This window comes from Psittacula echo (genome assembly GCF_963264785.1).
Source record: "Psittacula echo genome assembly, chromosome: 7".
NCBI lineage: Eukaryota > Metazoa > Chordata > Aves > Psittaciformes > Psittacidae > Psittacula > Psittacula echo.
Genome location: NC_137740.1, coordinates 54,663,886 through 54,679,649, shown reverse-complemented (window position 1 = coordinate 54,679,649; position 15,764 = coordinate 54,663,886). Strand labels below are relative to the sequence as shown.

General features: G+C 38.0%; 1 protein-coding gene across 4 annotated transcripts in view; it reads left to right on the top strand.

Moving 5' to 3' along the window:
• The first annotated feature begins 1,795 nt into the window (after positions 1-1,795).
• Positions 1,796-15,764, top strand: part of PTPRC (protein tyrosine phosphatase receptor type C) — a 61,305-nt gene continuing 47,336 nt past the window's right edge. For all 4 annotated transcript variants that reach the window (XM_080623966.1, XM_080623969.1, XM_080623972.1 and 1 more), the window contains exons 1-2: positions 1,796-1,854; positions 1,940-2,057. In XM_080623966.1, coding sequence (XP_080480092.1) covers positions 1,991-2,057 — 67 coding nt within the window. In that variant the 5' untranslated portion in view covers positions 1,796-1,854; positions 1,940-1,990. The remainder of the gene's footprint in view (positions 1,855-1,939; positions 2,058-15,764) is intronic.

Genomic DNA, 15,764 nt, shown 5'->3' with positions numbered 1-15,764 from the left:
ATTTCCCCTTTAAACAGTCTTCTCTTTCTGGTCCAACTGCTTTTATGGAGCATGTTTTCCATTCAGCAAGTCTACAACAACCACTTTCTGACCTTCCTGTGGCTGAGAGGAACTGAACTGCCCTCCTTCGTTAACTAGTAGAGCTGAGATTACTCAGTGGGTTCTGAAGGCCTGGCATATACACAGCTTTATATCTTGTGACCTATGATCTAATGCAAATGCTAGCAGAGTACACTGATTCCCTTTGATTCTATGCTTTTTGCTTAAATCTGAACTTTCTTTCGTGTAAATTTCAGCTTTGTGTATGTAGTTGATAATTACCTGCTTTCAAAGGGTCATTATCAGGGGAGGAATCTTTAGAAAGTTTGCTTTTTGTAACATATATATTTCCTCCTCCTTCTTAGACCAGGTCCGCAGCAGTTCTGAGGACTGGGGGAGGTCAGGTAGAAATGGCTCCTGATTCTTGTTGGAGCCTGGGTCTTGTTGAGATCCTTTAAGTGAAATTCTCCACAGGATAACTGTTGTACTCTATTCATCAGATGGAACACTTCAGTCCTTCTGTTATCCTGGTTTTGTGTAGGATAACAGGGACTAAGATGTCAGTGCTGCAGAAAATGTATGGCTACAGTCCAAATTCAATTTGTGACAACTCCAGGATGATGAAATTACTGTATATGAAAGTTGGAGTCTCTGGAGTGTCAGAGTGCTATCTCTATGTCAGTTTTGTTCTGAACACATTTACAACATAATTATTATTACAGCTATTTTGCATAGATACATACTGCTTAGAAAGGTAAGCTAAGATTTTTGCCTGTGTTGTAAGGCTTAACTCAAAGTGGGATGTAAAGAAAGCTGGATTTAATCTTATGAGGAGATTGATTCTCTTATGTCATCTGTGAATTGTTATGTGAATTTGTGCAACGTTTTCCTATGTGATACTTAGGAATTCTTTCTCTTAGGAAGGACTTATGATATGAAGAATAAGCACAAATATATTCTCCTTTATTTGTCTTGTGGCAGGATTCTGCTTGTTCTTTTAAAACTTTTGAAAACACCAATAAGAGAGGCAATCCAAATGTTTATTCCATTTGTAATGCACTGTACAACAGACATGCATCATCAAGTTGTTGAATATTATCTCAGGTCATGCAGTGAGAGAAAATGTCTTTGGTGTACCTTGCATTGACTCCAGAAAAGGGACCACAATCATCTGGCACTGTCATGATAAAGAATTGCACTGAGCTATCTAATTAGGAACCAAACATTACAGAAAACGGGACTAAATTGCCTCCATCCATTTGTTGTGTATTATTGTTATATGTAGGATTGCATGCATCCTTGCAGAAAGATTCAGAAATATATCCCACATTTAAAGGGTTTTCATTGAATCAACAGTCACTTCACTCGATGATGCGTCTTTTTATGAAGGCCTTGTTGCTAGTATAAGGATTTTGTTGACTGATGGTTTGGGTTTCTCTTTCTCTCAGAAATCTTAAGAAGCATCCATAACATAGAATGTTAGTTAGCTTCCATAACATAGGTGCTCAGTGAACATGTGTAATAAAAAAGTGAATATGAAGAATGATTTTGTTAAATCCAGATCTTTGCCAAATCTTGTTTAGCTCCTCAGTAGAAAGAAATAGCTGAAAAAACCCTGTTTTGTTTGAATTAAGGAAGCTGAGCATTACTGCAGCAACTTGAGAAAAAACCTCTTGACTTCCTGGAACTAAAAGAATTTTTTTTTTTGAAGAAGTAATTGTCTCTGACATCACTAAACTGCATAGTGAGTTTGCGAGTGGTTAGTTCGGGGTAACAGAGGAAGCAACTCCTTCACAGATAAGCAGGCAGTGCAATGTAGGTGCCTAGTTATTCTCCTTTCTGGTTCAAGTTTTGCAGAGAAATTCTTTTGCAGACAGATAACACTTATTTTGCTTTCCAGAGAGACACACATGCTGTTTCATAAGGATACGCCTGATTTCCAGAAATAACCATGTTTTTGTGGCTTAAACTCTTAGCATTTGGTGTTGCATTTCTGAGACAGGATGCTTTTGTCAAAGGTAGGTAGAAATTAATATATCTTTCTCACCTTTTGATCTCTGAATGTCCTCTGTAGAAGTAAAAGAAATGAAAGCTTTGCAAAGTGGAGGAATAACAATTTTTTTCAGAAACTAGAATGCAATTGTATGCAATGGTGTCAGAACGTAGAAGATTGATGCATAATGCACAAGGCTAAAATGTCTTCCGCATGGTCATACATGAGAGCTGTACGAACCATTTAGAAAGAAAAAAGATTTGTAGTTGTATTTGAAAAAGAATACATATAGATCGCTTATGAACGTGTTCAATACAGTCTTTATGTTTGGTTTGACCTCATGATGCAGAACTTTGTTTTCAGTGTTTAAATCTTTAAGAAGAAAATCTTCAAGAAGAAAATCTTCAAGAAGAAAATCTTCCCTTCCATTTTAGCCACTCCCTGATCTCGGATTCTGGTTACAGTTCCTCAAATTTTGATATTTATTGCAGTGGGGTTAGTAAAAAAAAAATCTAAACATTGTAGGTTAATCTCTATAGTTGGTATTTTTTATTATTTTTTCAAAATATAATTTATTTATTTTATAAAAACCGCTTCTTAAAGAGCCTTCAAAGTTTTTAATTGTCTGCTCAATTACCTCACTGCAGATGAGTTTGTCACTTTTTTAATTTTCTGAGAGAATGGTAGGTCTCAAGAGGCTGATCTTGCCAAACATGTTAGGTGTAACAGATAATGTGAGTAGCAAGAAAAGCAATTAATTTGAGGTAACACTTTATATAAAGACAAAATGCATCTATGTTTAAGAAAGTCTTTTTGAAAGGAACATGCAGCATTCTATATATTTGTACCCTTCATCAGTTTTGCTAGTGAATGTAATTTGGGATAGTTAAGGCAGACACAAAAGCTTTTCTCTAAAGTAATATTCACCCTAAAAAGTGGCTTGAAACATATATTCTGAAATGGCAGCAGATTATATGCAGGGCTGAAACCTTTTTTTACATAAATTGAATTTATGAGTGCTTCTATCATCATGTCACTATGGTAACTCCAGGTTTATACTGATGTAAGCAAGAAAATGATCTGCCTTTAGCTGATAACCAGCTAAGAAGAACATTTGAAGCATGAGCATTAGTTCTCTTGTCCTCAAAGTCTCTGAAGAGAGGCAGCACTGAATAAATCTGATCAGTAGCTGTTGGATACTGTAAGAAAACAAGTGAGTGCTGTACTGTAGAGGAAAAGAACAAAATCTCTTGCTTTTCCTGTCCCCATTTTTTTTTTTTTTTATTCTTTCTTTTTTTAATCTGCTGTCCTACTTTCCATTTTATCAGTCTTTCTGAGACTTCCCACTGCTCCCTTTTCTCCAGAAAGGGCAGGTTACTGTCTGCTCTCTCAGCCACCTCCACAGTCAGTTGATGTGTTAGCTAACAGAGAGGGTAGCAGTATTTTATTTCAAGTAATAGTTATTTTCTCTGTCCACACACAGTGGTTTAGCTTGAGCCAGTTCCTCTGTATATGCTTCTACTAAACTGAAGAGCCTCAAAGAAATAACATTTTAACTCTTGTCTAGTATGGTTAAAGCAATAAACAGCCTCACACTGTAGTATCAAGTACTCAATTTCACACCCTTGTTTTCACCATGTAGTTTGGCACAGAGATCGATTCTCCTGTCAGGGTGCCAGAACCTTTATATTTCATCTTTGCAGTGTAGATTACTCTGCCTCATAGCTATAGGTGACTGGTCTTCTAGGGAGGGGTTTGTTAATTGTGGAGCAGCATTTGGAAAAGGTGATGTGGTTTTATGGCAAGAACGATTTTCAGGCGCTCGTTAGTAAGTGTTGGGTGAGCTCTGGGACTTCAGTTATTACTCTTATTATTATTCTCCAAAAGCCTATTGTACCTAGTGATTTTGAGGACCTAGCAGGAGAAATTTTAAGGGTGTCTGCCATCTACCACATGCACAGACATCCTATAAAACATCTCTGATTTCCTGTAATCACCAAACCACTTTTCAGAGCATCAAACTACATTTAAACAACAACAGAAAAGTTAGGAATATCTAGAGCCTGCACAAACATGTGTTCACTATGTAAATCCCCTGGCATGTATCCAGCTGATTATCCTGGTAATAAATAGACAAGTAATGTTTTTTGTGGGTGTACCTATACATAGCAGTATATGGTACCAGTAAATACCAAATTTGGAGTTCAGTCTGTCCTTCTAAATATTTGCATTGCTGAAACATCCCATTAAATTCATCAGTGTTTTGTGTACTGTTAGGCTTTCATCTCTACATACATGGAATAGCTAGCTTTAATAAATCTTCAGTTGTCAAATGTACGCTTCTTAAAATCTTTAGTGTAAGATTGATAACGCTTTCTAATATCTGAGCTGATCTCCCAATTAAAAAACTTATCCTGACATACCTGATGCAATGCATGTATGCCTGTTTATAAAAACAATCCAACAACCCCCAAAACAACCCAAATGAAAAAACCCCACCTCTAAAGAACCCAATAAAAAAAACCCCAACCCAACACCAAAGAAAACCAACCCAACACCCTGCCCACCCCCCAGAAAAAAACCCAACAAAACCTGAACTCATAAAAACCTTCTTGCCTCCATTTAGGAAAAAAGAAAGAGTAATGCTTGCAGGACAAACACTGTTTTTTTCCATTAGATCATTAATTCATCTTCCTCCCCCACTCTCCACAGAAGTATTAGCAATTTGACAGCCTTCAAAAGCCTTCACCCACTTCTGAGCCACTTCCTTTATTTCAGGAAACTAAATAATTGCTTGATAGCTCTGGGTGTGGCTTTTTTTATTTTCCAAGTTAAAAGTACCAAGCTTCAGCAGGCACACGGTGCTGGTTTTGGCTGGGACAGTGTGAGGCAAATAAGCTCCATAGCAAGCACAGGAGCCTGTCCAGTAATGCCTAAACAGCAATAACAGCCATGAATTTGATCCAGCACATTCCAATCAAATCTGTTATTACCTCAAACCCTTTGAGCCTCATGTTGGGTGCCAAAAAGGGACTGTTGTGTTTTAACACCAGCTGGCAACTAAGGACCACACAGCCGCTCACTAGCTCCTTCCGCAGTGGGATGGGGGAGAGAATCAGAAGAATAAAAGTGAGAAAACACATTGGTTGAGATAAAGACAGTTTAGTTAGTGAAGCACAAGCAAAACAAGACATTCACTCACTACTTCCCATTGGCAGGCAGGTGTTCAACTGTCTCCAGGAGAACAAGGCTCCATCATGTGTTACTTGGGAAGAGAAAATACCATAACTCCAAATGCCCCCTCCACTTCCTCCTTCTTTCCCCAGCTGAGCATGGCTCTGTATTATCAACACTATTTTAAGTGAAATCCAAAACTTAGCCACATACCAGCTACTATGAAGAAAATTAATGCTGTCCCAGCCAAAACTAGCACTAGGGGAATTGAGCTGGCAGGAGGATAGGTATTAAGGTAGATGAAAGTGAAGTGAAGGCTTCAGAGCACTGCCTCTGTTTTCTTCTTATGGAGGCCACACTGCAGGTTCTGATTAGGACTGTCATATTTTTTTTTTTTTTTTAGTGCATTTGAGGCTTTCTGAAATACATACCTCAGAGTCCTGCACTCAGGGACCTCAATAATTTGAAACAAATTGCCTGCTTTTCACATCTTGCACAGTACCAATACTTTATTCAAAATCAACTGAGAGAATTTGTGTATGCACAGAGGTGCAGGCAGTCCTGCTCATTTCCTGGGCTGGCCAGATGCAAGTCAATATTCTAAGGTGGAAGCCATTCAGTTTCATTATGATGTTGTACCTAAGCCACCAGCAAGACACATGTTAATCAGAGCACAGCAGCACACTAGCATAGCTACATGGTTTCTGGACTAGAATTAGCTACTGATTTAAACTAAACGTAATCTTCTTTACCTGTTCACCTAGACCTGCACAGACATAACAAGCAGGTAGCTGGATTGGTGACGTGGTATGTAGGTTATAACTGCAGATAAGGCAAGAGATGTTGATTCTGGTCTAATGAGTCTTTCTTATACAGTATGGAAAAGAGATTTGCTAGTCATTCTGTATTCACTCACATCAGTATATTGACATACTGAGACTTAAAACTCCAAAACTGCCATGCAGAGACAAGTTATAAAGAAAGTCCAGCTCTCAGTGGCATGGTATGTTGGAACTGCTTCCTTTAGTTTCAGTTTTAACTTGGTGAACTTACATTTATATATTTAGGTACTGAGGAAGAAATCGACAGTGAGTGGATTAGAAACATTGCATATATAATGAGATAAAGCAAAAGAAATGTGGGGGAGGAAACAGGATGAAGTGACTTCAAAAAGTTCCCAGTATCAGGAATCTAGCTCTCTTTTTCTGACTTCCGTGACCTGTCTGCAGAATTGCCTGCCTCCCTGGAAGTAAAAAAGTAGACAGTCTCCAGACTGAAATTGTGAATGTATTGTATATAGCACATGAAAATTATCCTGTTTTCTTTTGCTGTGCAGCTGTGTTGTGGTATATACTGTACCATGCTGGGAGCAAGGGAAGGAGAACAGCAGGCCACGCAAACGTTCTGTCCTCTGTTTACGTTCCTGATCTAGTTTTAAGAGTTAATATTCATATACATGCATCTGTCCCACTGGGAAGGCAGGGCAGATTAACCCACAATGAAATGTCTGCTGTTGTGACTTGACTTCTCTTCATACTCAAATTTAACTACCTTGCTCAGAGTTTAGCTTGAGTGTCTCTGCATTGCCCTGTGTTTTTTAGCACAGGCTTGCCCTGAGTCTTGCCCTTCTGTCATTCTCCTTCTGAGTGGCTGTTCCTCTGGTGCTGCCAGCCCTGGGGGTGAGTACCACAGAGGAACACAGCACAGGGGTGGCTGCAGAGATGGCACCCGAGACAGCAGAGGAGTGAGAAGCCATTGCAGGAAAGTATCACGTGCTGGGCAAGGCTTCCTAGCATGAGTTCAGCTCTTCATGGCTGTGAGCGAACTCCTTTCAAACCCCAGCAAGGACAGATGTAACAGGAATGTAATAGCTTGGATAGGGCTGGAATGGATGTCTCTGACCTGCGTGGGACAGATAGGCCCTTTGAGCTGGCTGCTGGGGCTCTGACTGCCAGCACTGCCCAGGAGACAATGACTGTACCAGACCTTTGCTGCTTTCTGCATTGTGTGGAGATGTCCAGTGTTCACATTTAATCATCTTTAATTGTATATAACTAGAAATCAAGCAGTTGTTTCTTTCAGGCAAGCTATGAAGTACAGAACATCCAATACATTTGGGGGGGGAATAATTTGCTCTCTTCAAAGCTCAGGTTAGGCTCTGAAGCACTTCTGTACAAAAGATGGTAATAAGTTTTAAAGTGGTAAAATTCTGACTTCCTCCTGTAACTATCAAGATTAAAATAACATTCAGTTGTGGTAGCTGTTTTTTTCCCCTGCAACTTTACTCAGATTCTTGTGCTATGATTCTCTCAGACTCTTGTGCTGTGTCTCCTGATGCATTCCCAGGCTATCCATACACTTGCAAACAGATCTTGGTCTACTGGTGTTTCAGTAACTGTTACTGCACTTTATCTATTTCCAGGCTGCTTTCCCTTCCAAGTAAAGCAGTTCAGGGGCTTTAGTGCCAGGATTTTAGAAACTAGCTGTGAGCATTTCAGTGCCAGCTTATATTATCCATAGTGTTGTATAGCTAACAGAATCCACTTCTCTTAACTTCTTCCAGTTATTCCCTCTGTGCCAGGGCCTCCTCGTCTAGCCTGCAAGCTTAGCTTTCTATTCTCTGATTCCAAAGACTTCTCTTACAATCTGTCTATTCTTCATTCATAATCCCACTGCCCTGCACAGAGCTCTAGAGGTATCTTTTGTTGTGTGTGAATGACATTTTTTGTTGTTGCAAAAATGTGGACTCTGTGGAGCAATATTTTTAATTTCCTTTTGAAGTACATTCTTTTCCTGACAAAGAGAGAAATAATCAAACTAGCTGTCTAATAGAAAAATGAAGCCATACAATGAAGCTTTCTGTACAACATATAAGGAAATAGTAGTTCAGTAAATGAAGCATCTATGCCCTAGATGAACTGAAAGATTTTACACTTGGGGAAATATAGTACAATACAGAGCCTCATCTAAGGTGGTACAAAAATATATGGCTAGTAAAGCCTTTCCAGGTTATCATATATATTGCAGAAGCTGTGACTAGAATATTTAAGATAGTATTAGTCTCTGAACTGTTTCTGGATGCTTGTGAGTTAAGACATGTAAGTGGAAAAAAGCATAAGATAAATGGCATAGTCAAGCTTCTAGAATAAGATCTAAGACACAGATGTCAGCTGCAGTCTAGCCTGTCTCAGAAACCCATGGTGTGACGTGTTAAGTCATTTTTATTTCTCCAGATCTCAGTTTCATCATTTGTGAAGTTGAAGGTAGTAATGCTTACCTTGTTGCAAAATATAGAATCATAATTCCTTAAGTATTCTGAAGGATGCTTGTCTTTTGCAACTTGTAAACTGCTACAAGTTAATCTGAAGGAACTGGTTGTGTATTGAAGTGTATAATGTAAATAGTGTATCTGACCAAGAAAATGAAAACTGTGAAACAAATGACTTAAATTTCTACCTTGTTCTCAGTGCTAAAGCACAGGTGTTGTCAATGGGGAGCTGATACTTTAGTGTTAAGTAAGAAAAACCCATACTGTGCTTAACTTCAGCAAATCTGAAATTCTCAGAAACATGGTCATGTCAAATGTAGTCTCTATTTAAGCCAATGTAGCTGAAGTTGGTCGAGTCATTGCGAGACACAAGAACAGGAGTGCCAGCTTTTGGCTTCCTCTGTATGTGGATGAGATGAGAAGGTGTACTAAATGGACCATAGCTGCAAAAAGCTTCACGTTAAAAAGCACTGTGCACACTTGGCGGTGTAAATATAATAGTGAGCCTGTATAGCAGATTAGGTAGTTTAGGCATCTTAGTGATAGCATTTATAAACATTGACCAACAATTCTAGAGAAATATGGGCCAAGCTGACTGTCAGCATATGATTTAAAATTATGTACTGGCGTAAGTGAAGGAAAGATGATTAATGTTGCCACTGCAGCAATTTATTTAATTTTGAGATAGACTGTCTGAAATGAATGCAGAATCACATACATCTTCACCTTAGAGAAATCTTTTGGTTTTAATGAGTTTTGGATAGAGTATGAAGGATTTCTTTATTCATATCACACTTTCTTGGAAAAAAAAATTATAATGAAGCATATATATTTAAAATTATGTATATTTTTTTTGTTTGGTCACTGATGGCAGTGAAAGAATATTGTACTAAGTCCCTTGAAAGTGATATAGAAGTTCCCTCATCCCCAAATAATATGTGTGAATGTGCATGCCTGTGCCATGTATCTCTGTATGAGTGGAAGTTTAACCTTTATGACACCTGAGACTGCCCAATAAGTGCACAAAAAGACTTGGCCTTGTTTGCAGTTTCATTAATACTTCTGTACTCAACTGTGTTGTCTCAACAGAACTGAAAGACTTTTCTACATCATCCACACACCTGCAGTCTAGTTTGTTAGTCTGAAGTATGAAATGTGGTTGGGGTTTGAGGGAAAGATGTGAAAGGGTGGTAAGAAATACGCTTTAGTATAACTTAGCAGCACTTCTGATTTTGCTGTCCTAGTCTGTTAAGAAAATGACTTACAAAAAATGTTTCTGAGAGCCACTCAGTGCAGCTTCTCACTCTTAAGAAACATCAGGAATAATAACAGCTTAACACAGTGTCAATTTACATACTTACAGTTTAGGAGGTTTATAGTGGAATGGTGCTGAATGCAAGGGAGGCATTTCAAGGAGATGAATGTGAGATCTGTAAAGAGTTATTTATCCTTGATATTAATGGATCAAGGTTTTGTGATACTTCAAGGTTTCATAATACTTATAGGTGAAACTTTCATAAAATCCAGTGATGTCTGGCCTCCTGAATTTAGTGCTTTATACTTTTCTGAAGATTGGCCAGTTTGGCCATGAGGATTTTTAAGTGAGAGAATAGATACGTTTCTGTATGTAGTAAGATTAATAGAGGCATACTGTTTATGAAAATCTTGCCTACATATGCCTTTTGAATCAACACAGGATGTATTAAGTTCGTTAGAAATCATAGAAGAGTTCAGGAGAAAAGATTCCACAAAAAATCCGAGATTTGAGGGTCAGATTATTCCAAAACCTAATCAAAAAGCATTTTTTTTTTTTTTTTTAATTCTGTGATTAATCCTGGGTTAAAGGGTCTGCTAAGATGCAGGTTTGCACCACCCTGAATAAACGGACAAGGGTATGGAGCAATAGCTGGTTTAAGGTGTCAGTGCTGGGGAGAGAGCCATTTGCAGTGTGGAAGTGTTTCTGCTCCAGAGATGTCAGCAAGTGTGTTGTCATTGCAGGAGCATGCCTTAAATGGCAAGGGAAGGATTGTTTACAAACCACAGCTTCTGAAAAAACTCTCTTCATTGAGCAATGAGGACATTTTAATAACACAGAGCATGTCAGATACGGCATTTTTGGCTGCTCTCTCCGCAGTTTATGCTCTCTGTTTCTCTTTGCAACAAAATTGCTGCTCACCTAAGTCTCACCTCAGTGGTGACATCAGTGGAAAGTCTGAAAAGGCTTTCAAGTGTCTTACAGGGTTTATTTTATCTTTGTGGTCTTTTTAGAGTGTTTTGAATTTTCTTTGGCTTTATATTAGAACAGGAAAATAAAGTCCACTTTTATTTTTTTTTTACATACTGGAGGTATTCAGACTCAAAGTTCTGTTTTCCTGTGAGCTGCCCTGAGAAAGCTGTTTGGAGGAGACATCCCTAGATTTGACTGTAAGCTCCAAAACACTTGAGAGCTGTTTTTTCATAGAAGAAAATGACCAGATTTTCAGAAGGCCATCCTGTGCTCATCACTGAGGTGATGTGAATAATAGGAGGGTGCAGCTGCAAGTTAATTTTTTCTGAAAATTTTTATGAAGTTATGAATACTAAAGGCTTGGAAAGTCAGGAAGGAGCTGTGTATAGGTATTTCTTAAAAAGGAATGGTACAGGGGCAAGAGGAAAGACACATAAGGGAAAAAGTAGCAGTAGCATATGTGCCCAACCAAAGAGCTTGCATAATCTCCTGTGCTATTTATTTACTTTTCTGAGAAAGGGACATGCAACATCTCATTCAAAGCAGCATACAACTGAATAAAGTATTTCCTGGATATGAAATAAACTCTCCTACATAGGTCCATGTGTTGAAGGTCTCTCATTGTGCTGTTATGACTTCTTTACGTGACAACAACTGATGCACATATTTCTGGAAGACAACTCAAAAATATAACTACTGCAGGTGAAAACTTAAGAGTGGTCCAAAGCTCCTCTCTTGCTATAAAGAAACAATAAAAAATCAGGTCACATACAAAGATACTATATTTATTTGCAATTATTATTTTCTCCAGCTGTTTAATCCTTTTATTAACATATTACATTCTCTCAGCAGTGAGTGAAATACAGTAGACGAGCAACAGAATGTGTAGATAATGTGTTATATACACACACATTCACTCTTGTATGGGAGAGCATATAATCTCACCTCTCTGATTTTTAAGTATTGTAGCAGATAGTCTACCCACAGGAGATGAGCTAACATGAACAGCATCTGTATATGAAAGAGAGGGACCACGTTCTGTTCAGTTCAGAGAATTTTTATGTTGCTTTCAGCATGCTCATATCTAAGTGCTCATAAATAACAATAATAAATTAATTTTGACCTGTAATTGACCTAACAGGTTTATTTAGACTGGGAGAAAAAAGAGGCATTCTATAACTCTTTTCTCTTAAAAAAAAGCAAGGAGAAAGAAATATGGAACTTATCCTCAGGGTTGCATAGGATGACATCATGTTTCCTGAATATCAGATGAACTCTGTAGACACAAGCCCTGGGAATTGTTTGCAATTAATTCAAGTGTGACCTGGATCCATATTACAGTATAGAATATTTTTTGAAATATTTATTGAACTCCACATTTTATTTTTTTTTTTTTCTTTCTTTTTAATTGGTTGTGATTCATTTGCTGAGTTGTAGTTCAGGGTCATAAGAACTTGGTTTCTAGATGGCTGCAAGTTTGACTGAAAGGATTTTGTTGTGAAATGCTAAGGGTTTGGAATAGCTGTGTTTGTTATTACAGTAGTTGATGATAAGGTACATCTGTGAGTAGAGTCTTGAATGAAGCTGATGTATTGTGTAATAACTATTGAAGGATGTTTTTCTGTATCTGTTCTTAATAATAACTGTCCTTTCGTAAAATCTGAGCTCTGTTATGTCAGCTTGTCCTTGTGGCAGTGAGCAACCACAGGTAGCAGGAAACAGGTACATAACCCCACATCCTTTTTAAAAAATCACTGAAGATCTTTTTGGTAGTCTTTGAAAAGCACTGCGATGATTGATAGAGTGATAAGTCTTCTAATTTATGGTTGTTGTCAGATCTTTACGATGCTAGTGGATGCAGTTGGCATCTTTAGTGAAATTTTTTAGTAGTTATGAGAGTTAACATTCAGAAAAAAGTGTGGATCAGATATGGAGCCAAACGGGGAAAATGAGACAGGGAGTCAGGACGTGATGGTACACCTATTGCTACCCCAGAACGTCAGATGAAGGACAGCGAAACTGGTTTAAGAGAAAACAGATTAAAAAGGATGAAAACCTAATATCTCCAGCATTTCTTCAGTGGTAGCATGAAGAAAGCCTTTCTTATTTTTTATTTTTTTATTTTTTTCAACTAGCATTTGTGCCTCATGCTCCCTAATTGACCTCATACTTTTTGACAGCAGACAGAACTAGTGCAGAGCTTAGCTGACTACTGACTGGTTTGCTGTTTGGTCCCTTGTCTCCTGTCACCAACTCCAAAGCCAGGGAAGAGCTGGAATGAAGGCCTACAGTGGAAGAAGCTGTGGAATCAAATATGATTGTAATTCCGAGCACACTTATAGTCATGGAAATAATGTCCTTCACTTTCTTAGTGATTATATCTGATTTATATTGAAGGAGAAGCATTAACACTCTTGCATTGATTCATCAAGATAGGTAGCATCTTTGTCTCTAGATGAGTGTGGAAAATTACCTGACCTTTGATGGATATTTTGATAAAAGCATATCTGCTGAGTTTCCAGGAAGTGTGGGCAGAAAACTATCATTCTTCCACTTATAATAAAGACTAAAGGCAATTCTTAAAGGGGAGGGGAGGAATTCTATCTCAGAGAAGTAGGTGAGAATGTCTCCCTTCTCTGGGGAGTAAGCATATTATGCAGAACGAATGCAGGGGGAAGAATATCTAGTTAAGAAAATACATAATTTTTCCAGTCAGGAAGGTATCTCATTTGTATCTTAGAACTGCACTATTGAAATGATTATAGTGTCCCTTCAGAAAGTTCTTACCTGTAGAAGCTTTCAAACTATGTTGTGAGAGTTTTGCCTGAGAAAATACGTCTTCTCAGTGAAACAAAGAAATGTAATTCCCTTAAAACAACCATGGAACATTTTTCATTCATGGAACATTACCTTGCAAAATATTTGTGTCATTACAGGGAAAAGCATGTATTTGTGGAAATCAGACCATGTATTTATTTTAGTAAGTGCTACTAAACATTAGTGCTTAAAGCAAATGCAAAAGAAAAGAGCCTTGGGACACATGTTCATCATAGCAAATTGTCACCTTGTAGAGCTAATATATTTCTGCTTTGTAAATGGACTTCACTGCACCTTCATAAATATCTTGCTGTAACACAGCTCAAAACACTTTAGTAAAGAAAAGTCATTATTCCCAGGGTAAATGGAAACAGATCCAGAAAGCTGATTTCTAAAAGATCACCTGAAAAGTTGTTGGGCATGAAAAATACTGTGGAACTTTTGCAGAGTAAAAAGGGGGAAAAAAAATAAAAGAGAGGAGAAATGAAGACAGAAGGAGCATTTCTGAATTCAAACTTTTAAGTTGGTTGTTCGTGACTGTTATTTCATAAAGGAAGTATTATTTTGTAGCAAAGTCAAGCAGAAGGTCAATACTGAACAATGCAAAATGAGGAGAATGTAACTTTGATTATTGTAAACAAGAAGCCATTCATTTAGTGGATCCTGTTAGTCAGTCAGCAGAGTGGTAGGAGGCCTGTATATCACCTCAGCTAGTTGCAGAAATTCTGTGTTAACCTTCTGTGTAATGTACTTGTCACCCTACCAGTGGGTGGACATAAGAACTTAATCTGATGTTCAGCAAAGGTTAGTGGAGGAAGACATGAAGGTATTAATCCCTCTTCCTGGGAGAAGATTTCTGTCAGGTTCAAAAGCAAATTTCTGCCTACATCCAGGCAGGGGGATCATATTGAAGTACAAATGAAAGGGTTGCTTGGGCAGTTGGAGTAGATCATAGGGTAGCACCTTTCAGATGTTCTGGAGCATGAGCAAGAGTAAATCAAGAGCAGGGAAATAACAATAATGCACTAGTAATTTTGCATCAGGGGTCAGTACATTTAGCAGCTGCATTTAACTTTATGATCTCTATATACTGTGGTACTGCAGGAGGCAAATGCAAATGAGAATTAACATGATCAGGACTACAGCAATAGACCTTAATGAGGCAGGTATCTGTGAAAGTTACAATCTACTCTCCTTATAAAAGAAATCCAAAATCAAAACAGTTCAGCTATGCTCGTGATGCAGACTCCCAATCTATGTCTTAGGTCAGAGTGATATATCTCTTTGAGTCCTGTTTCAATCTGTGCACATATAATAGCATTTTCACTGGAGCTGGAAGGTGTTGCAGAGTGCGTGTGGTTGCAGTGCTGATGCAGTCATAGAGGCAGATGAGAAGACTCACTACAGGAAATGTGATCATTAGGGAAATGATCTGTCATGAAATTCATTGTAATGCCACATTTCAGAACAAAAAGTGCTTCAAAGCTTTTAGCTAAAAAACAAACTCAAAACCAAATCCCCATGACTTCTTCTCATAGCGAGACAGGAGATTTAACTCATAATGAAGAATGCTGGGAATGACTGACAGTGTGTGATGCTGAGCATTTGAAGTGTTAGATGTTGGTTTCTTGTCTGCAGATTCCATTTAGAAGCTTCACAATGCAGTTGCTGGAGAAGAAACCAGTTTGACTGCAAATAGATCCCAGCTTGGTCTCTCTGCTCATTATCTTTGTGATACACTTGCTTTTCATATGCCTGCTGCTGTTACAATATTCAAAATCCTTTCTGGATTTTAGTTCTTTGATGATTCTTTGCTAAAAATAATTAGATTTAATATTAGTTAAGTATCCAATGCTTAAAATCTTACTGTTGCATGTTTTTAATATTGCTTTTGATGTATTTATTAATATAATGATCAAATTGGTGAGCAGTAGACCAGCTCATGCATTTTCCATAGGTGACGCCTTGCTATAAGGAAAATAGAAGAAGTAGAGAAGTTTCCTTAGAGTTTCTCAACTTAGGAGTTGTCTGCATGCTACAATGAAAAAAAACCCCAACCACGAGGTTTAAATGTTACACAGTACAGATACTCTAGATCTGGGGTAGTTAAAGGATTCTCTGGAGATGCAAGGGTTGCACATCTTCTGCAAAACCCAATTCCTGCCATTTTCTTGGCTTACAATGCCACAGGCATTTCAAGGTCACATCCAGGTCCATAGCACTTTGTACTGTCAGCAGACTAATAA